This window comes from Antedon mediterranea, chromosome 11 (genome assembly GCF_964355755.1).
Source record: "Antedon mediterranea chromosome 11, ecAntMedi1.1, whole genome shotgun sequence".
Classification (NCBI taxonomy): Eukaryota; Metazoa; Echinodermata; class Crinoidea; order Comatulida; family Antedonidae; genus Antedon; species Antedon mediterranea.
In genome coordinates, this window is record NC_092680.1 from 15,267,830 (window position 1) to 15,291,246 (window position 23,417).

General features: G+C 31.7%; 2 protein-coding genes across 2 annotated transcripts; one reads left to right on the forward strand and one right to left on the reverse strand.

Moving 5' to 3' along the window:
- Nucleotides 1-1,519: 1,519 nt before the first annotated feature.
- LOC140062258 (dual specificity mitogen-activated protein kinase kinase 5-like) lies at nucleotides 1,520-23,330 on the reverse strand. Its single transcript, XM_072108390.1, has 20 exons — nucleotides 23,127-23,330; nucleotides 22,571-22,619; nucleotides 20,855-20,922; nucleotides 20,308-20,377; nucleotides 15,786-15,823; nucleotides 15,170-15,237; nucleotides 14,234-14,279; nucleotides 13,326-13,390; nucleotides 12,858-12,897; nucleotides 12,116-12,187; nucleotides 8,254-8,335; nucleotides 7,875-7,936; nucleotides 7,490-7,538; nucleotides 7,076-7,200; nucleotides 6,576-6,647; nucleotides 5,564-5,590; nucleotides 5,363-5,389; nucleotides 4,979-5,011; nucleotides 4,477-4,538; nucleotides 1,520-3,145 (listed from the first exon to the last, which is right to left on the reverse strand). The coding sequence occupies exons 1-20, from the start codon at nucleotides 23,223-23,225 to the stop codon at nucleotides 2,986-2,988; spliced, it is 1,314 nt and encodes a 437-aa protein (XP_071964491.1). The 5' UTR covers nucleotides 23,226-23,330; the 3' UTR covers nucleotides 1,520-2,985.
- LOC140062881 (uncharacterized) lies at nucleotides 9,374-11,642 on the forward strand. The gene is made up of 3 exons (XM_072109265.1): nucleotides 9,374-9,493; nucleotides 10,063-10,275; nucleotides 10,626-11,642. The coding sequence occupies exons 2-3, from the start codon at nucleotides 10,065-10,067 to the stop codon at nucleotides 11,264-11,266; spliced, it is 852 nt and encodes a 283-aa protein (XP_071965366.1). The 5' UTR covers nucleotides 9,374-9,493; nucleotides 10,063-10,064; the 3' UTR covers nucleotides 11,267-11,642.
- Nucleotides 23,331-23,417: the final 87 nt, after the last annotated feature.

A 23,417-nucleotide genomic window follows, 5' to 3' on the forward strand; every position in this document is an offset into this window, starting at 1 on the left:
TCGACATTTTGATCAATAATTTGATTGTCCTCAACAAATTCATTTAAACAATATCATACCATGGAGGTAACCATTACTGCAGTAAAACAAATTAGTTACTGCTGTAACTTAAGTAAAAAAATTACTCAGTTTAGAGAGGTTACATGGTGTAACTTATAAACCACTTTACGGCTACATTATAAAAACAATTAAACACAGTTTAAACTGTCAATATTTACACTTATCTATTTATTAGTGGGATTTATACTTTAAGAAAAGTACATTATATTACAATATAATACTAATAAAGTATTAAAATCATTTTTTAAACTCGGAATTTTATTTTAATCTAAGTAGACATTAGAGTATCAATTTTGAATAAATACTAAATCTATTATTGTTGAAATATTACAATACTTTGTACTTAATTTATTATTAACATATTTTAATGTAAATTAAAAATAATTTTATTTTATAGTTGTTTTTATAATTTTATTTAGCATTTACGTATATAAACTATAGGCTTAATATAATTAAGTTATTCTTTTAAGATATTAAATTTATCATCATCTATATTATATATATTATTTGTAATAATTAGTCACTGGTTGGAGGTACACACCTAATTGGTGACAGTGGCTTAGGCTGCTTTTGTGCTTTCCTGGCAGCTAGTGACTATGATTTTATACTTTCTTTTGCGTTGTGTTTGTTTAATTTGTTGATTTGTATTATATTTTGTAAAATGTATCTTTTGCCTGAATAAATAATAATAATAATAAATAATAATAATAATAAATATTAATAATAATAATAGAGTAGAACCCATATAGTGTTATAACATAGATTGAACATTACACATCCATTCTGTTCACAGGAAAGGGGCATCTTTTTAATAGTTCAAGTTCACAATTGTTCAAATGATGTCTCTGTATACAACAGGAGTGAAGTTGTGGCTTGGTGGTTATGATGCTTGGCTACCACTCTAAGGGTCCTGGGTTCAAGTCCTGTCACATGTCAGGATTTTTTCTAAGGACCAAATTACTCCACTCCCAAAGACTTGTAATAAGACTTTGTTTATGTAGAGCATCTTGTGTATATGTTTGTCTTGTGAACCTCTGAGGGTCCCTAATGATCAGCAATAGCTGGATGGATCACTCATTAAATATGGTTAAAAAAAAAAAAAAAAAAAAAAAAAACACAACTTGACTATTAAAATAATAAAGTTAATTGAAGATTAATTCATTTAATGTATAAGTATACACTAACCTCAATTTTAAGTATGATACCTGTTTTATATACTATTGTTACATCAAACTAACATTATTCATAATATGCAACTAAACTGTACACATATTATAACTTTCTTAAGCTCTGTCTGCACTATCAAACTAGTGTGATGTGCCCAAATATGGTAGTGATATGACATCACTGTGTCCATATATGGGCACATCACATTCTTTTGTCTCATAAAGTCAGAGCCTATCTTTTGATCTCATTATGCAAAATATTAAAATTTTTTAATATATTAGGAATTTGATATCATTGAAAAGGCAAAAAATGGTTACTTTTGAAGTCAGAAAATACCATTAAGTTAATGAAGATAGCACACATGATTCATTAAAATGTAATTAAAAATAAAGTGGTCAATTTTTTATTTTCCCTACCTAAAACTAACTACATGTACCTAAGAGTAAATATATTATGTTATTGTATTTAAAAAAATTCCAAGTAATAAATTTATTATCTCATCGACTTCTTGTAAACATTGAACATATGAAGTTTCAACAAGTGGACCATTTTAAGATTTAATAATTTGTAATTAGTACAGTTCATTTTAGTTTTCAAAAGTATGAAATTGAATGCAAAAAATGATCTATTATATTATATTTTTACACAATTAATAGCATTGTACATTCTGTGTGAACATGTGTTATAAACCCCTTGTTTGTCTTTACAGCTTCAACTGTTGCACATTGTGTGTGAACATGTGTTATAAACCCCTTGTTTGTCTTTACAGCTTTAACTGTTGCACATTGTGTGTGAACATGCGTTATAAACCCCTTGTTTGTCTTTACAGCTTCAACTGTTGCACATTCTGTGTGAACATGTGTTATAAACCCCTTGTTTGTCTTTACAGCTTTAACTGTTGCACATTGTGTGTGAACATGCGTTATAAACCCCTTGTTTGTCTTTACAGCTTTAACTGTTGCACATTGTGTGTGAACATGCGTTATAAACCCCTTGTTTGTCTTTACAGCTTTAACTGTTGCACATTGTGTGTGAACATGTGTTGTAAACCCTTGTTTGTCTTTACAGCTTTAACTGTTGCACATTCCGTGTGAACATGTGTTATAAACCCCTTGTTTGTCTTTACAGCTTTAACTGTTGCACATTGTGTGTGAACATGTGTTATAAACCCCTTGTTTGTCCCTGTAGCTTTAACTGTTGCACATTCTGTGTGAACATGTGTTATAAACCCCTTGTTTGTCCCTGTAGCTTTAACTGTTGCACATTCCATGTGAACATGTGTTGTAAACCCTTGTTTGTCTTTACAGCTTTAACTGTTGCACATTGTGTGTGAACATGTGTTATAAACCCCTTGTTTGTCCCTGTAGCTTTAACTGTTGCACATTCTGTGTGAACATGTGTTATAAACCCCTTGTTTGTCCCTGTAGCTTTAACTGTTGCACATTCCATGTGAACATGTGTTGTAAACCCTTGTTTGTCTTTGCAGCTTGAACTGTTGCACATTCCGTGTGAACATGTGTTATAAACCCCTTGTTTGTTCTTGTAGCTTTAACTGTTGCACATTGTGTGTGAACATGTGTTATAAACCCCTTGTTTGTCCTTGTAGCTTTAACTGTTGCACATTGTGTGTGAACATGTGTTATAAACCCCTTGTTTGTCTTTACAGCTTTAACTGTTGCACATTGTGTGTGAACATGTGTTATAAACCCTTGCTTGTCTTTGCAGCTTTAACTGTTGCACATTCCGTGTGAACATGTGTTATAAACCCCTTGTTTGTCCCTGTAGCTTTAACTGTTGCAATTTCATACATATAAATGTTGCAATTTCTTGTTGTCTTAGAGCACCGTCGTTCATGCGTAGAAAGGTATGCTGTAGTAAATCAATTAGTGGCGGCCTAGCATTTGGATCCTTTTGCATGCTGAAAAAAAAAGAAAAAGTATATACATATGTAAAAAATTTGTATTAACTGTTGCTAAATTAATTTGAAAATTGTTTGATGTTAATAAGTGATAAAGCAATTTTGGGGTATCCACATTGTCTGAATTTCATATCCTAGTCTGATGTTCCTTACTGTTGCGCCATATCGCTATCATTATGGTTATTTCCCCTCAGTAATAGAGAGGTTTCGCAATCTTACGAATACGATAACGGATACTTCACGCACACGTATTCGTTTTCGTAAGCCATAAAAAAATCTGTTTCGCATGGCAACGAAATATTGATGCGCGTCCAAAATATGACTGCGGTAAATTTGAGCGAAGCGCAGGTACGTGTTGCTTGGTGCTTGGCTGCCCAGGCCTAGCCATGGAGTAACATCAAAGCGAGTGAGGACTTTAAAAACTGTTATTTATCAAAATTGACTTGGCATTTTAGTAAATTACTTTCAATAAATCCATAATTATATTATAATCATGAATCATTCCCGATTCAAATGCAAAATGTACAAAATAGATCAAAAACTATACTCGTTTTGTAGTTACGAATATATGGTGATATTCGTCAACACGATTTACGAATATGAAATGGGGATCAGCTCAAAAGTTTCACAAATGTATGACTATTTATTTCCGTTATCGTATTTGTAAGGTTGCGAAACCTCCCTAATTGCTTATAAATTTTAAATGCAATGTGGTGAATGTATTGCGTGTACAGTATTACTTCTGATTATGCTGCCTCACCATTACATTATACAAATTAAAAATGGACTGTGCTAAAAGATTGTATTACTCATACCGCCTGAGGATTGCATTATAGAAATTAAAAAGAAAGTACTTATATGAGTATGCACCAGTTCATACAAATTAAAACAGAATTCATTTATAACAGTAGTGAAATAATAATAAGAATAATGAATGTTTATGAGTTGAAAAAAGAGAATATTTCATTGGTTGAAAGATTGAAATAAAAGCAGTTAATCTTTTAACTCATAAAATATTCTCACCTTTCAACGAATACAGAAAATTCATTATTGTTTTAGAACACAGCTACTGTACTGTTCTCAAATAATCTTTTATTCAATAAATCCATCTTGAATCATCCATCAAATTGCGGATCAGTACCTTGCATATGGCATGAAAAATGTACAAAATCTGGCTGATCGTATATATAGTGCAAAATAATGAACAGTATGTGATGCATAATTATTAAGCAATAAAACGGCAAGTGTACACTAAGGTGTGTTATAACTATGAACATGCATCAGTAATAGATTAAGAAGATCATTTTATTTCCAATGTTTTGTATACTTACCATTGTGAAACAAAATCGGAAAATGACTGTGAATATTTATCAAGTGAAAGAGTCGGTGGGTTCTGTAAAAAAACAAAAACTTGCATAAAAAATAACCAATGTTGAGTTAATTCATATAATTCTTTCTTTTTAAAATTGTCTATGAATTTCTAATACTAGCACACTTGTTTAAATGCATGTTTTTCATTTAAAAAATAATATATTGTACTTAAAACATTATGAAGTACTGTGGAATGTAGTATTGTGTTTTGATAATCTGTATAAATGATGGGCATATACAGACAATTATGTTTATAAAGGTTTAACCCTAGGCATTGTGATCTGTGTATAGCACTAGGCCCAGAAACAAGTAAGGTTGAAATTCTTCATGGTTTATACATTGTTTAATACTTATATCATTGTTTTGTAATTTCTCCCCAACGAAAAGAAGATACACTGCTTTCCAGTAGAACCCTAATTATTGCTTTTCTAAAATATACCTATAGCTTAGCTAAATGCTTACCTCATGTACTATACACTGTAGAAGATCTATTGGCTAAAACAAGAAAAAAAAAGTGGTTATCTAAAGCTATATTCACACTATCAAACTAGTTTGACAAACAAAGTGTGATGTGCCCAAATATGGTAGTGATATGACATCATCATGTCCATATATGAGCACATCACATTTTTTGTCACATAAAGTTTGATAGTATAAATAGGACTTTAATCTATTTATTAAAATCATTTTCGTTTGGATATTTCACACCAGATTAAGACGTCTACGTGTAGACAGAGCTTAACATGGTGTGTAACTACTTGTAACAAGTGCATGCCGGCCAAAATGTAGGTGTCAATGGGCATTTGTTGCCATTTTGTATGAAAAGAAATGTATTATTTGTCTTACTGATAATGCCTGTTGTCTTGGGGTAACCTAATAAAAAATAAAATATATAATCATTATAATATAAAAATGACTAGTTAATTTGAAAATAAACAAATGTAGCGATCAGTATTGATCAGTATTATTTGATACACATTGACCTCATACATGGATTATAAACGTTACTCTACTCTTTAAAGAACAAACAAAAACTGTAATACTTACAGGGTAAGGAAACCTTCCGGTTGCCATCTGAAATTAGTAAAAAAAATAGTTATTATTAATAATAAAGCTCATAGTACCGTATATTTCGGTGTATAAGTCGCACTTTTGACACGCAAATTTGACCTCTAAATTAAGGGTGCGTCTTATACACCGAACATAAATGCCTCACCACACAGATTGTACATATAGGCCTAGGCCTAGACCTCGATATCGTCACCTCGTTTGCTAGGCCTAGCCTAGCTACAGTAACTAACTAACGTAACAGCAACCTGCTTCTGCCTAGTTTTCAAGGCATTTTAGCATGATGTTATACTAAATATGATGAAAAGATTTGTTCATTATGGAGCTGTTTTAGGCGCTCCGATAAAATTTCATTAGTAAACGTTTACATACGATTGGAATAGTATTTATTTATACAGTAGTTATACGCACGATCGATCGCCGACCGCCGTACCCCCAGCGCAAGCCCTTCCCTTGGCGGCCACATGGTGTACGGTATTCGACTAGTATATTCTCCAGGTGATTATAGCATGGACCTAGCGTACACACTTCTCGGATACATAGATACTAATCGAATACGATTGTCCGTGAAAACGTGCGCCCTCTCGAAATGATCGAGCTAGCCCACACACGTACGTGTTACACACACGGTCATGCACTCGATGTTGCGGGTGCGAAACTCATGAATAACAAGTTAGAAAGAACTTGTTGAGGCTGGGCGCGGCTGAGCCTAGGTAAGGAAAAACCTAAATAAAGGACGCCGTTGTAGATTTAACAAAATATATTATTACAATAATATTGATTAAAATTTAAAAAAACATTGTTTTGATGAAATATAAGGTGCGTCTTATACATCGACGATATAAAAAATACCGATATTTTACTCTCAGTTAGGGGGTGCGTCTTATACACAGGTGCGACTTTAATACACCGAAATATACGGTAATCATATGTTAAGGATGATACTATCTCAAAATCTCGAATAAAATTAACCTACTCCTAAACAGCTTACCTCTAAAAGAAAGATTCCTAATGTCCATACTTCTGATGGTATTCCATATTCATGGCCTAAAACACGCTCAGGCTGGAAATAAATATGATTATTAAAGTATGAAATGACATTAAAATAGCAAGTTAGTTTTATTTACATTATAGTATGGTTAAATACCATTTGTTTAAACTTTAATTTAATAGTAGTAATTTAAATGTTTTTGAAACAAAGCAAAATACAGCATCACAGAAACTGCATGTACTACTGTAGTATGCTGTTTATATAATTCCAGGGACTTAGTCATGGATTAAAAAAAAATTTCATTTACTTGTTCGACAAAAATGTCTGGGACTAAAGAGCCACTGAACCTCGATGGCTTGCAAGCAAGTAGTCACCTTTCATATTTTATTATTCAATTTAATATTGTCAAGCTAATATGTCAAGAACAAACAACATCAAACATTTGTTGTTCAGTATGTTTAATGTTGAGGTGAGAAAACAGTATTAGTATTACAACTTACACTCATATATGCATTGGTTCCAATGTATGTCTCAGCAATTGATCGATCAAGTTGAGCACTCACCCCAAAATCACAGAGCTTAACTTCACCTTGCGTGTTCACCAGGATATTAGAAGGTTTTAAATCTGTATATTTAAAAAAAGATTTAAAATCAACATTAAAGATCAATTAATATCAATTGAAAATTTGAAGACAACTTAATATAAAATATCATTTTACAAGACACCACAAAAATAACATGTAAACTTAATAATTGACCTGGAACTGAAAGCAACACAACTCATCTCAAATGAAAGGAACTAGTTGCGCAAGAGTACTTATGTCAACTGAAAGGAAATAGTTTGGGAGAGCTTATGTCAGTTGAGTTGTGTTGAGTTTCATGTCTTTAGCTGTGACAAGCTATAACATACAAACCTCTATGTAATATCTTGAGGCTCCATAAATAGTTTAGTCCCTGAACAATCTGAAATGTAAACAAATCATTTATTCATTCATTTTGTAATATAGTAGGATCCCTATCAAAGAGACCCTGTCACCTTAATAAAAAGACCCTCCACACCCTATCCGGCATGGTTCCGAACATGCAAATCAAATAGAATATCAGTGTTTCGGTTTCACAGGGTCACATACTTTTAGATTGCCGCATGGCCATGTGGAACATCATAAAAAACTTTGTCCTCTAAATGGCAGTAAAATAATAAGTGTAAATAAACACTATTTAACATTATATCAATTTCTGCATTTCATTTAACCAGGATCACTGTACCTTTCACAAAAGTAATAAAATAAATAAACTTACTGAAATTGTCATTTTTCCTAGAATGGTCTCTGGTATACATTTATACATTTCTAATGATCCTCCTGAAAAAAAGGTAAAAAAAAAACATAACAGAGAGTTGTAACCTCCGCCAGGGGTAAAGAGAGAAAACGGACCAAGAATTAAAAAATCTAGTCTACATTTACATACCACGTGCACATACATGCGCACACACCTGGATGTATACAATGCTTAAAATAATCTGAACGCGCCCTAAGTTAGTACAAAATTGTATCATGTATACAAGTATTATACAGTATATGCACTAAAGATTTGTTTCAATTCATTCTTGTAAAACATATGGTCTATCTTTGGTGGAAATTTGGTAAAATCCTGCAGAGGTAGTAATTGCTGTACATACCATCCATAAATTCTGTACAAAAGGAGATCCTATCTTCATTAAAGAAAGCACTATAAAAACCAATTATTACTGGTGAATCACACTGCAGAAATAAAAAAAAATTATGTTGGATTAAAATACAATTTTGAAACAAATACATAATTCATAGAGAAACCAAAAAAAACCCCATTTAATATTCAGGTAAGTCCTGTATTCATTTCTAGAAAAAAAAAGAAGAGCTGTTAGGAACTAATTATGCATTATGTGCTAGGGTGGCCAGTTCCTTTCCATGCCACCTTATCCTCCCTAGTATTTTCAACCAGGTATTCATTTACAGCTGAGTAGACTGGGAGTGGTCAGAAATTGAACCCTCTCTGTATGACAGTCAAGTGTCCTAATCACTTGACTACACAACTCCATTAATATTACACAATCTCTATAAAAAGACAAGATGGAGACAAAAGTATTGAATTTAAAATACTCGTTTAAAAATATTGATGAGTGTTTGCATAGGAACGTATTATTAATAGTTGGTAATTATGTAAAATGGTGGTCATATAGATATATTATAGAGAAAAGAGAATGGTTTAGTTGTGTTTAATATGCAGTGTATACCGCTCATTGATTTTGGTTCACTTGGGAAATAAATACTTGTAAACAAGTATTGTATCCCAACCCACAATAATCAATGACACCATATCAAGCCCACTGGTTATTGTCAATTAATCGCTCAGTCTTAATTAATTAGCGGAAGACAAGAATAGTATGAAAGATGAGAACTTGGCATTTCAAACAATGATATTTTCATCTACTATTTCAGTTTTAATTAAAAAAGTAAAAGTTATAACTGTTATCTTTTTTAAAATTGTTAGTACAATAAAATATCGATGAGTTTAACATCCAGGAATGTACTATTTAGTTGTGTAATTTGTTGTTTAGACAATGGATCGTAATTGAAAACAATCAATGGGAATAAAATAAATTATTGATGATAATATCAACCCAGTGTATGTAAAACAAATGGTATATAACCTGATTGTGTTTTATCAGTCATTGAAACCAATTAGTATTATGTAGCACACTGTGATGATTGATTTCATACAAGGCTTGAAGTAGTTAAATTATATTTTAGCATCTTTGTTATTCGTGTGGTCTAACTGGTCTGTGAACACAACCATTCTCTGCTTAGTCTTAAGATCATAAAAGACAAATGAAGTATATCTGAAGTTTTAATAGCATTACCGAACACATTTGATATTTGGTAAGAGTTTATATTTAATTTTAATTTATTATTTTTTAATAGACTAAAAATGTTTAAAGTTTAAATGATTTTATCTTAGAAGTAAGCATGATTCTGTAAATTGTATGATCATATTTTAAATTTAAACAAACAATTTGATTTATTTTGATTAATAATAAAACTAATACATTCATACTGTATGTAACCAGTTTTCCTGTTGTTTGTTTGTTTTTTAAGGGGGGGGGGGGGGTGGTTGCCAAACAGAAGGTTTTGTTTTGTTGGTCATGGTTGGTCTTTTAAAAAGTTGATTGAATTTATCTTTATATCATTTTTTTTTCTATTATTAATTTTATCAAAGATACAGTAATTAACATTACACAATGAAATGTAAATTTATTGCCTTAATTTGGCCATATGATTGAGGTGTTTTTTCTCCACCTTGCTTTTTTTCCCCTAATTTTTGAGCTTTTTTTGTTTTATAAATGTATTATATGAAAATTATTATTATATTATGTATGAAAATTTTAATAGAATTCAATAATAATATTTATAGTTAATGAAAAAATAAATGATAATGTTCAAATTCATAGAAATGAATACAATCACAACGGTAATGTTGCTCTTCGCTGTCTTTGGAACGTTGTGCCAGAAAACGGATGAAAGCGAAAGCATCATTGGGAAAAAACGAGACAAGAAAAAAGATCGCCAGGAAGATTACTGCGGAAAATGTTGTGAACGAGGGCCACCTGGATTAAATGGAAACCCGGGAGCACCTGGAATGCCAGGAACTACTGGACTTCCAGGTACATAGTACTAAATATCCTTCATCTGCTCTCCTATTCAAACAACATTTTTTTAATATATTATGTTTTATTCTAAACGTTAATGTCCAGTCTTTCGTGCATTTTCTTATTTTTAAGTTGTAACATAATCATCCAATCTTGACAGCATCTTTTTAAATATGAATGAAATTAATAAATAATAATAATCAAATTTGAACTGTTAAATATACTATACTGTTTATATAATATTATAAATACTAATTTTAAATATGTTATCTGTAATTGATTCTAATTTTGGTTCCGGTTAATAGTTTTTTAGTTTTTAATGTTATAAGACAAAAAATACAAACAATCATTACAACCTTTTTCAGGACGTGATGGCCTTCCAGGTCTGCAAGGAGTACCCGGAATACAAGGCTTGAGGGGCCAAAGAGGTGATGCTGGCCCTCCTGGAGCACGGGGACCCACAGGTGTGGGCATACAAGGCCTACCAGGTCAACATGGCGAGCCTGGACCAGTAGGTGCAACTGGTCAACCAGGCACACCTGGTCCACCAGGCCCTCAAAGCGAACCAGTTTTAATGGAGATACCTTCTTTTGATAGCAGTGGTTTTATAAATCCTCAGATTTCTGCATTCACAGCTGTCCGTACTAGAGACATGGCTGGTAGTTCAGGTGTTGAGAAAGTTATATACTTTGATACCATTATAACCAACATTGGTAATGATTTCAACTCAACTCATTTCATTTGTACATTAAATGGAGTCTATTTCTTCACGTTTCACATAACACACAACCGGGATGCTAGAGTTGAACTAGTTATGAACAATCAGCGTATTGTGTCGATACACGGAGACTCGGCTAACCGTCATCAACAGTCGTATAGTAACAGCGTGGTCTTGGACTTAAGACGAGGGGATTCAATATGGCTTAGACTGGCAACTGATCATTCGATTTCTGGGGATTCTCTAAACCTCACCACATTCTCTGGCTACTTAATCAGTGCAACATAATTACCATCTTGTATTAGCAAACATATATCCTCCACATTAATTATGCTATTAGTTTTAATGTTTATGATATTGATAGTCATAGATAAATATACAAATATTTATTTTACTGTAATTAACAAATGTACACTTTACTTTATTACCAAGTTTTATGAGTATAATATGTTCCAAATGGAAATCTACCCTGCTGTGGACGGAGGGGAGAGCACCTTAATTGGCTGCAATGAAAGGGGTGAAGCATTTAGTTAAAAAGTGTATCATTTAAGTCCACAAGAATAAGTTCATGTAATAAATTTAATTCCATTTTGTATCCATGTACACTATATTGAATATAAAAAAAACAAGTTTGTTGAACTGTACTATTTGAACACCTTGATAAAATAAGACAAAAACAACTACAACTAAACACTACTAACACAATAAATAATTATTTAAAAAATTGTTATTATTAGATACTTTGTAGTGACTTTGTTTACAGATGGCTGTTGATAACACCTTTTTATTTTTCCATTAACCATATTGTACATACTGTCTGATATACATTTCTCAATATTTAAAAATTAAATCCTAGATGTTAGTTGACATCTTTTATTCAGATTTTCTCTTAGATCAAGATAAATAATTTGATTATTCTAAACAACTTAACAAATTATTTACGGGAATTAATGATTTATGTTGCAATCTTCATTACATATTTTATACCACTTTAAAAAGCTCATGCAGTACCGACAATAACACAATAAAATTGCAGGCCATTCATTACATATAATATTATATTGTACAATTTTTATTAGAGCATTTTTCACTTACCATTAAACAGTATGAATAATTAAATGAAGAAATAAATCTTACCTTATATAAAATTTGAAGTTCAGATGCAATTTGTTTTTGTACCCCTTCTTTTGATATATCTAAATGCATAACCTAAATTACAAGAAAATTATAATTTAATGAGAAAAAGAAACAGAAAATAAAATCAAATGTAGATAAATACAATATACAAATCAATTAATTACAATTTATTTTGATAGAATTAGTTACAGCAAGCTAGCTAGGCCTACAGCATGGAGAGATAATAGTACTCCACGGTTAATGGATGAAATAGTATGAACATTTATCTAAAAAATCAGAAGTTGCATATTTTAGGGAGATGAAGTAAACTAAGGCTCTATTGAAAATTGAATCAAGACTAGTTAACTAACATCCAATGTCAAATAGTGATGTCACAATTTGTGGATTACAGGTATTATTATTATTATTATTATTTATTTTTTATACTGGGTAGCCTAAAAAACTGTTTAAGCCCAGTTATGAAGAGTGGCTGTGAGTGACAGTGGCTTTGTGTGTACTAGTACCGTGGTAACATCCTTGTCTATAAAGATGTACTAGGTTCTTTAAAGTGAGCTAGATATGCACACTGGACCTACAGTTTATAGTCCATATCCGAGAAGACTCGTTCTACCACCAGATGCGGGTGAGGCTTGAATCATTGGCTATGTATTACAGGTCCACTGTTTTGATTTAATGCAATTCCTTATTGTATAATAAACATCAAATGATCTTACAATGCATACCAAGCATAGACCATCCTTACCTTAACAGCTATTACATTATTTGAAGGTTTGTGTAGAGCTCTGTGAAGCATAAAAAACAGATTGTCATCATTTACAATGTAAGAAATAAACAGTATACATTTTTATAAACAATGAAAGAACAATACACCATTGATAAATCTAATAACAGAGTAATACACAAATGCATTATTATGATTCATTGACCTTTAAAACACACTATTATTCATAATGGACTAAATTGCATGAGTATACAAAATATGTACCTATTATGTAAAGGTTTCCTAGGATAGTTAAGCCCATTTACCATCACTGCTGGTTTCTAGTTTGTTGGGCACAAACGGGAATGCTTCAAACATTTAAAACCCCTTTTGCATGATCAAGTTTGTATTGTCTGGACCACCTTTAGTTTGCTGTTTGGTACCAATTTGCATCTTATGGTTTCTTAATTAGTGCTGTGAGCAGTGTAAAGGAACAGCGAGACCACTTACTTATAAACTGTACCGCTATGGCCACACCCTAGCACTTCAAGGTATTGTATTTCAGCTTCTGCCATCTGAAACAAAAACATTAATTTTAAATGAATTATACTTGTATCAACAATGCTAATATAAAGACATTAAGATGGTGTATTTTTACTTATAATTTATTTATTTATTCAAATTCTCACAAAAATGTACATACAAAGCAAGAAAAAGACAAAACATATAAAAAGAACAGAGTACATTCAGTAAAGGATGGGACCAACAGGTGGTAAACACCTCTAGGACGGTCCAATCCCAAATTTCACAATGAGTAAAAAAGTTTATAACATTATAATAAATTTAAATATAATAGTAATTTATAAATTTGTATTATTTAAGATTAAACTAACATTCAAAGTCTTCTTTTTGTATGTATACTTTGTTAGACTATAGACAAAACATTATATTTTTTAGTTTGTATTTAGTGCTTTACTAGTTTCAACAGTTAGCAAGTTTACAGTACACCATGTGAAAAAAGTAAAGTAAGGTTGAGAAAGTTTCAACATTTCGGTTGTTGTGCTACAATTGTCTTAACAATATTGCATTTTTCATTTGTGATATAGAGTAAAGCTCTGTCTACACTATCAAACTTTATGTGGCAAAAAAATGTTATGCGCCCATACATGACATATCACAATGATATATCACTACCATTTTTGGCCATATCACTACATATTTGTGCACGTCACACTTTTTTTTTGTCGAATTAGTTTGATAGTGCAGACAGAGCTTAAGATGAAGATCTATAAAGATTACTGTACTAATATTAGGGGAAAATTCCTCAAACAACATTGTAAAGTAAGGGTGTACAAACTTAATTTAACTGGACTTTGCATTGTTTATTTAAATGTTTATTGATAAAAACTGAAACTTACTGTTCCATTTGCGAGTATTTCTCTAAGTTCAGCATCATGTCGATGTCTAAAAGAAATTAAAATTAAGGTTGAAACATTATAATAACAGTTTTGCATGATTTATAGTGGAGCATAGAAAGATGGTTTTGTTAAAATTATAATTACTATCTTTTTAGGGACCACATTGGAATTAAGTTGTTTTACTTTAAACGACTTTATGTGTTTTCCTGTGCATCGTCAGACTTCATTAATCCCGCCATTTTTATTTGCTTTTTTGATGTATTTCAATATTTAAGGTGATAATATATTTTATTGATGTATTTTTAATGTTATGTATTGAGATGCCAAATAAATGAAAAAAAGAAAGAAAGAAAAATTATTCTTGGAGACAAACATGACTTTTATAATCCTAACATAATTGTATATTAAAACAAATTTGGTATGTCTTTAGGCACATTTGGCCAAGTAATACCAATAGTAAATTAATCACTGTCCTATCAGATAGGTGATAATCCCCCTTATTATACAGGGGCTATTTCGTGAACCAGTTTATCCCCTACTCATCTTAAATGAAGAACTGGGTCCTTTAAAGTTCACACAGGTTGTACTGTGTACACTGGACCTACAGTTTATAGTCCTTATCTGAGAAGAACTAGGAGCGAGTTAGCCTCGAACCCATGCCGATTGTTAGCTCTTTAGGTATGGTAAGTGGCGCCCCATGCCTTAACCGCTCGACCATTTGACTCATATTGAACACTTTGCATTAAAAATATGCTTTAATTCCTCGACTATAAATAGAAACTACAACTTCCAGATCACAAACTTGGTACTCATAACTCTAGACCACCGGGTTTGCGTTAATGGCTAGGGTTTAGATTCAAGTAAGCAGGTACTACTACTACTACACAAACATAATTATTTTAATTACTACTAAGATTATGTAGTAATTGAGTTTACCCTGTTCCTAGAACAACGCCACTGTCCGCTTTTTGTACAAGAGATGATTCCACAGGCCTTGTGTTTATCTAAAAAAAAACCCAAAACATATGTAAATAAAATAACTTTAGCTCTGCAACACATGACTCTACAATCAAAATCATTTAATTTCAAAATCAAACAAGAAATCAAATGCATTAAGAGCCCAGAAACTCAGGGAATTACTTTGCAAAATGCAGAGACCAACAGAGGGTGCGTTATTGAATATTGCACCCCATATTGAAGATACAAATAACTTGTTAAATGTTTAAACTAGTGATTATCACCAGCTTCAATTTAAACTGAAGATGAACCAGCTGTTGAAAGGGATATGACAAGTAGAATGCAAGGAAGTATGAATAGTGCTGATAGTAAATAAACTATGTCACTATACACTAATTAGCATTAGTACTGCTTTTATAATTATTCGATGTCACTATACTCTAATTTGTAATAGTGATACCTTCATCTTCATCAGCAAGTTCACTTCCTGCTTTATAGGTAACGTTCTTTGTTGTCAAATTGAAACTAAAAATCTAAAAATAATTCTAAACTTTGTTTTATTTTAAACTGATAAATTGAGTTGTAATAATCTTACCGTTAAACCATGAAAATTTCTTTTTCCAGCATTGTTAACTAAAAATGAAAAAACGAAAAAAATCTTTAATTACCGTATTTATCAAGAAACGGGAGGCGATTATTTTTTTGGGTGTAATCAGGTAACATATATATTCAAATAAATACTTCCTAGACATGAAAAAAATACAACACAATTAATAGTAAATAGTGAAAGTGATAAAAATCAAAATGCTTGTAGATCATGTGAATCAATGAATTCTACTAAAAATAGAAATGTGTTGTAATATATTGTGTATGCATGTGGTTGGGCGTTTATTCAAGGAAATAAAAATAAGGCCTGGGGAACTTATTCAGAGGGAGGTGTTCAAAGCGGGTCATTTACTCAAATAAATATGGTAAATATATCCCTGCCTGCTGACTATTGGATGTTAGTAAAAGAATGATTAGTTAACATATATTGTAAGAAAATTTGATGTCGTTTCTGTGCATCTGGATTTAATTAAAGCCTGTTTTCCTGTCGATGTTAGTCGACGCTATCATCGTTGATCGTTAACAGTTCAACGACGATCGTTTGAAAACGATCAAGTTGAAATGATAAAGATAGCGAGTACCTTTTCCTGTAAATCGTTAACATTTCAATGTTTACGTAGAAGATCGCCGATTATTGTTAACGATAGCGTCGAATAACGTCAACAGGAAAACAGGCTTAAGACAAATTATTATAGTATTTTATTTTATTATATTTATTATCCATAACAAAAATCCACTATGAATATAAAAGGATAGTCAACAAACCATCCATGAGTAAGAATAAACTATATGACAGATTGGTCTTGTATAGATATTATATTGAACTATAATATCTCTATGGATAGATTCATTACTGTCAAGGTCATTCTCATTGTCCAGCTACTACTAAACAAAACTGATTACAAAGCAAAGTGGTTAAAAACAAAACAACTTATGTTGGCATAATCATCCTATAATATTATTCACTCTCATACCAACATTTGTTTTTTTAGCCAGGAAAAAGTGGAAGAATGTTTAGCTCAACTTTTTCAATATTCTATTTTATGTAAACTTTTCTTTTTGTAAGGATCTTAATAATTAATATGTATGCACTACATACAGTATTATGTCAGAGTCATCTTCCCATTTTATATGTTTTAAAAAATCTAATAAAATTGTTCTGTACACCTTAATTAAAGATGTATTGTCCCCTAAAACATGAAAAATAAAGATTATTTTGTAGTTTTAATCAAGTTAATCACCTCTGTAGAAAAAAAAACATGGAAAAAACGAAAAAATAAATGGTTTAAATTCAACCAAAAACCCATTGGCTGGCAGCCAATTTTATTATTTTTTTTTTTAAACTACAGTTTTTTAGGTAAATAAATAGTTTTTTGATCCAATTATTGGTCAAAGTGGATAACTATTAGGTGACATTAAAACGATGTATTCCAAAAAAAAATAATTAAGAAATATTTTTTCAGGGGGACAATATATCTTTAAGGAAGTACAGTATCATGAAATAAAAGTATATAATATTTACATAAAGATCTTGATAATTAATAAACTAGTATATCAGTGGCATTAAATAAAGTTATAACCTTTATGCTGTGAAAGATACAGCAGACAAACTCTATTAAGGGGACACCTTCAGGACACCTGTTTCTCTCTCTCTCTGATTTTATTTCTTTTTATCCTTCTTTCATTGTTGGCACACTGTATTTTTGTATATATATATATATGGGTCATTCCATGTCAAATCACCCAAAAAAAACCAAAATTTACACCTCACCATCTCAGATTTTGATCAAATTTAAAATATATGGTAATCACTATGAAAAATTCCAAAATTTCAAATTTTATTCAAATCGGACAAACCGTTAAAAAGTTACGGGCAATTTAAAATGGCCGAAAATCGGTAAAAAGAGCAAAATATCGCGAGACCGTCGATTTTAAAACGTGAATATTTTCAAAACTACTAGTCCGATTTTAATGAAACAAGTAACAAATTAATGGCCATTTAAGGAGGATTCCAAATCTGCAATCAGAATTAACTCTTATAAATTTCCCTTAAAATGTTCTATTGACCTATAATTTGACCTTTGCCATGACCCTGTGGAACAAAAATTATAATGTTAAAATATTAATTTTTATATTTTCACACTTCTTGCCTGTAAAATGTTAGATAAAGCTAAGATGTCTTTTGTACCAGTTCTATTTTATAGGCTTTCAAAATTGCACATCAAACAAATTCTATGTGAAAAGCAGTGTTTAACATGTTTAATCAGTTATATTTTACATTGCCTCTATAAATGTTTTATTGAAAGATATCATTCCTGTTGAAAGTAGTCAATATTGCATCTTCTTCTTGTTTTGATATACTGTAAATTCCTACTTGATGATGATGTTAGTGATGGTGCATCAATAAGACATAGGTCACTTGATTCTTCAATCCATCAGCTTTATCTGGCCAATGGACATTTTTTGAAGGACCAGGAGGATGCATAAATGATTTAAAGTACTGTTTAGTCACCAAATTCAGCTGACATGACATCCAGCACCATCCCAATCCACCACACACCATCATACAAACACGCCACAAAATGATTTTGAGAAATTGCATATTGTGGAACTTCTCGTGCAAATGTAGTAGATGTTGATGGGCAGCTTGTTACGTTTACTTTCCTTGGTTCATCTTGTTGTGCACTTGTATACCATAAGAGAACCATCTTGTTGCGGTACAAATCTGTGCAGTTGAAGGGTGCCTTTGATGGTTTTGGCTTCAGAAAATCGAGATTTCAGTCGAGCTACAGATTCTTTAATTTCTTCGGATGAAATTTCAATTTATTCCACATTTATTTAGTCATCAATTACAACATAATTGCAATACAACTGATAACAAGGATCCTGCATAAAAAAGCTGTAGCTTTGTTTTTTTGTAGGACCCTTTTACATAGAACAATATAAGTAAATAGAAAGGTAAAATAGTCATTTCCCATAAATGAAAAAAAATGATACCAGGAATGTTTTCAACACAGAAATTAAACATGTCTATTGATGTTAGTAGTTGATTATGATATGGACGTTTTAGACTCTTTTTGGTTACCAGTCGTTGTAATGTCCCCCCAATTCCATCGCATTCACTTTTCCCATGTGATGTGGCGAAAAAGTTCCACTCGGCATTGAAATCAAAATCATGTTTGTGATTGCATAGATTGATAAAATTGGACTTATTTTTATATTGACCTGCGCATCCATCGGTAAAGTAGTGAACCTTCTTTATTTCGTAAAATTTACCCTTCAAATGATTTAAAACAACTTTTTGGAAAATCCACACTGTTGTTGTTGAGTGTATTGCAATTAGATAAATTTCCATCCACCTCACATCTGTATATGCTACAAATGGATGCAGTGTTGCCTGTTTGTTTTTCCAGTGAAAGCTTTTTATTTCATCTTGGATGACAAAAGCGTAATTTTCAGCAAAATCATCTTTGAGTTACTATCTCCTGCAAAGGATAAATGACCCCTGAGCTTCAGCAACAGTAACTGGTGCCTTGTTAGCTTCATTTGGTCAGCTAGCTCATCACCGCATTCTTCAATACTTTTTCACTGTTATTAATGTTGTGCGGTCTGTTGTTACCCATTGCTTGTTGTACAGTATTCTACTTCATCAATATCCTCCTGGTATATCAATTAACACATAGATTGATACAAAACACAAACCCAGACAACATGATATAACTATATCTTCTAAATGAGGTAAAAGACATCTTAGAATTTTACATATGTTATAAATACCACTTTATAGTTTTAAAAAAAAGTAATGACATTAAAAAAATATACGTTCCACAAGGTCAAACCGGGGGTCATTTTATATATCAAAAGGTCAAATATATTTTAAGACATTCTACTACAATTCTGATAACAAATTTGGAATATTTGGGGCATTTCCTTTCCCATACTGTTTATTTTTTTTTAATTGGACTTGTAGTTCTTGTTTTATGGTCTTTTGAAAATTGGCGGCCGCACCCATTTTTACGTTTTTTTGCGTTTTTTCCACAATTTGTCCAGCCCGTAACTTTTAATCCGTTTTTCTGAATTACGTAAAATTTTATATTTAAGCTTTTTTTAGGCTAATAACCACCTGTACCAATTTTCATTAAAATCCGAGACAGTAGGGTGTTTACCATTGGGTGATCTGACATGGAATGACCCATATATATATATATATATATATTTTATATCTTTGTTAATTTTGTGTTTTTATAGTTTATTTTGTATTTACTGTTTGTATTGTTTGAGGGTCCCTAATGATCAGCTGATGCTGGATGGACCACCCTCATAAAATATTGTTGAAATAAAAATAAAATAAAAATATCCTTTTAATAGGGGTGTCGTCTGTATAAGGTTTGGCCATCATTCGGTCCACAAGAAAATGTCTCTGTAATAGGGGTCTCAGTTTTTTTAGTATTTAACACTAAACAGTGATACACACATGGCCTATGAATAAATACAAATTTACAATTACTTACCCCTTGGATAAAGCGTTAAAGGTGGTGCCATCTTGCCACTGTTTGAGCATTCTTCCATTATACTCATGTACTATTAAAAAAAATCACAACACTTGAAATCATACTTTTTGTATATTGGAGTATTAGTTTGCATTAAAGATCATTTAATAATTAAAGTACACTATTCCCATTTCATTTGACATTTATTTAGTAATTTATGTTTACAACTCAAGTATATTTTTCTGTTGTTATTGAGTATCACTAAACATATTAAAGATAATAAAAAACAAGAATAATCGACACTTTTTTGTATGTCTATGGATTTTGATATTTAATTGAAATATAAGTGATATATGTGTATACAGTATAAAAGGGTATTGTAGCATCTGCAAACATAAAGTCTACTGTTTAGAAATAAGGAATAGAGATGATGTCAATTTTGTTTGCTCTATTCCTAACATTATTTTGTGAAAATTGGCAAAATCAGAACTTTTTTTCTGCACACACTTTTATTTCAACAGTAAAACTTGACATATGAAAAAAATATATACAGTAGAAAAATACTCACAAATGACATCATGGCTTGCATCTCTGCTTCACTACTCACAATGATGCGATCACCATCATCATCCTCATCTAAATAAAACATTAAAATTAGTTAATAAAGCCAATTTTAAATAAAAAAATGTATTTCACTTATTAATTATTTTAGGAAATGAACTTTTCATCTTAAGCAGCTAATTATTGAGTATTGTTAATTCAAAGCAAAGTTCTTATAGTGCACATACCTGGCTATATTGTGATGTTAAAGACCCCTTCCCTGCAATTTTGGACGTTTTTTGGAAAATAATACATATATATCACTTTAAAAACATTAAACCATGTCATTCCTTGTCTTAAATGTACGTTTTATGGTAAATTATGATAAAAAGTGAGAAACAATGCACTACCTAAGTAGCTCGCGGCGATCGACCTCTCGTGGACGGTCTTAGGCCTAGCCTAGCTAGGCTTAGTTTTGTAGGCCTAGCTGGTAAACATCGGTAACGTACGAACATCGTACGCGAGCTATATACCTAGCCTGACGTTTTATAGTTGCTGCATTAATTGTCTTTCTATTTTTGCCAGACTCCGTTGATACAAATTGGGGAAAACCCGGTATTTTCGCTGAAAAGTTAGGAGTCTTCCATTTGTTTTGGCCTCACGATCGATCGAAAAGTGGGCGAATTACAGGTGAAAAACAAAAATATCAATCCGCGCGCAATGCATTTTGGGATTTATAGCGGGCCGCTATAATTATTAGAATCGACTTATTTTTCACATTTTTAACCGTTTAAAGACCAAAAAAGTTATCGCAATAGGACCATATAGTATTATTTTTACATTAAATATAGTTTGTGATCTTAAATTAGATCTAAAAAACGTAGGGAAGGGGGCTTTAAGTTATTGTACAAAGGAATGATGGGTTTTTACCTTAAAGCTCTGTCTACATTATCAAACTAGTTTGACAAAAAAAGTGTCATGTGATGTGCCCAAATATGGTAGTGATAATGCTTGCCCCAAATATAGTATTAACATATTAAAGTTTGATAGTGTAGACAGAGCTTTGGAGTGGATGTTCCAAACTTTCTATAGTTAACATTCTGGTAACAATAACATTTTATTTATTTTAAATATGTTTTGCTAACTTAAAAATAAGATGAAAGTTTTGCAATTGACCTACTGTACAATAAGCAGGTGAAATACATATTAGACAGTTTGGTTAGAATATTAAGTTGTTTTTGTGGAAGATGTTAATTTAGTGGTGAAACTTTGTCTGTTTTGTTTTGTATGCTTTGTATATGGATGAACTATGCGAAATAAAGAAAAATGAATGAACTGCAAGATTTACTAATGTGGTCTTTACATTAATTTTATATTTATTTCTTTCTACATGAGTACTGTACACCTTTATTGTACTTTATACACTTTTCAATTGTATGACCCAGTATACTACTATCCCCGAGAAGAGATACCGTGATGCACCACTGTGTCAAAAAAGTGAATTACCTTTTCATAACCACGACACACACATTCAGACGAACAATTACCATGCTGTTCATGACATGTGGGTGGTAAAGTGATGGATATTGACACACCATTGTTTATTGACGTTACGCACCATTTAGATTTTTTAACACATCCCTCCGTCAATAATTATTTGTAAATTTACGTAACCATGATGCACCTCTCCCGGGGATCGTATAGGGTGTCACAATTAACAAGTGCATTATAGCATACAACTTACATTCAAATGTATTGCTGACGTTATTCTGTAATGCCTGTGCTATAACTTCCTGCAATACAAATGTTAAATAACTACTTTAATACGCTACCTACTAAATTAAGCTACTGTACACACGTTCAGCCCTGATGTGATTACATATTCCACAAGGCAAGGTTGATGCATTGTGAATGGTTCTAATTGATATGCTGCCCCCTGAAAGCTAGATAGGCTTACAGTATATACAGTATGTGTAACAGATACTAAATACATTGTAGTGAGTTTGAACAAACAAAACCTTTTAAATTAAAAAAAATGTTGTTACTATTTTAATTAGGCCTAGGCTATGAACTTATTATGCACGTTGAAAAAAATAATTATCAGGAAATCTTTTCTTAATCTGCTAAACCTCTTCTCTGGACGTACAGCCATACTAGCATTTCTATCTTTGTAAAAACGGCTCAATTCTGAATGACACAATGACAGTGATTTAATCTAGGCCTAGGCATAGCAAAATTTTAGATATTGGAGAAGGGAAAAAATCAGTTTCTCCCCACGATCCATACTTCCGTAAACCTACCAGAACGTCACTGTATGTCAACCTTGGTGCTTGAACAGTCCAATCCACATCTTCCCCTTGCTGTGTTTTAATTCGTATAATAAAGGGCTGTAAAGACATTATTGCACTATGGTATATTTACAATAAAGATCAAATCTAACTTCATAGCTAGCTGTACTTTCAGTAACAATTCGATGGATAGACTTCGGATGACTTGCTCATGCTAGGCCCACTACTTTATTATTTTTGTGTGTGACTTCTGTCAATTGGTGGCGCTATGTCAACATGAACAGAGGGCGGTATATTTCAAAA

Excerpts from the sequence above, each read along its gene's own strand:
- LOC140062881 (XM_072109265.1), top strand. The coding sequence starts at position 10,065 with ATGAATACAATCACAACGGTAATGTTGCTCTTCGCTGTCTTTGGAACG. Across the intron at positions 10,276-10,625 it reads AGGAACTACTGGACTTCCAG|GACGTGATGGCCTTCCAGGT; the intron begins GTACATAGTACT and ends AACCTTTTTCAG.
- LOC140062258 (XM_072108390.1), bottom strand. The coding sequence starts at position 23,225 with ATGTCTTTACAGCCCTTTATTATACGAATTAAAACACAGCAAGGGGAA. Across the intron at positions 13,391-14,233 it reads AAATACTCGCAAATGGAACA|ATGGCAGAAGCTGAAATACA; the intron begins GTAAGTTTCAGT and ends TTTTTGTTTCAG. Across the intron at positions 7,539-7,874 it reads TAGGAAAAATGACAATTTCA|ATTGTTCAGGGACTAAACTA; the intron begins GTAAGTTTATTT and ends TTTACATTTCAG.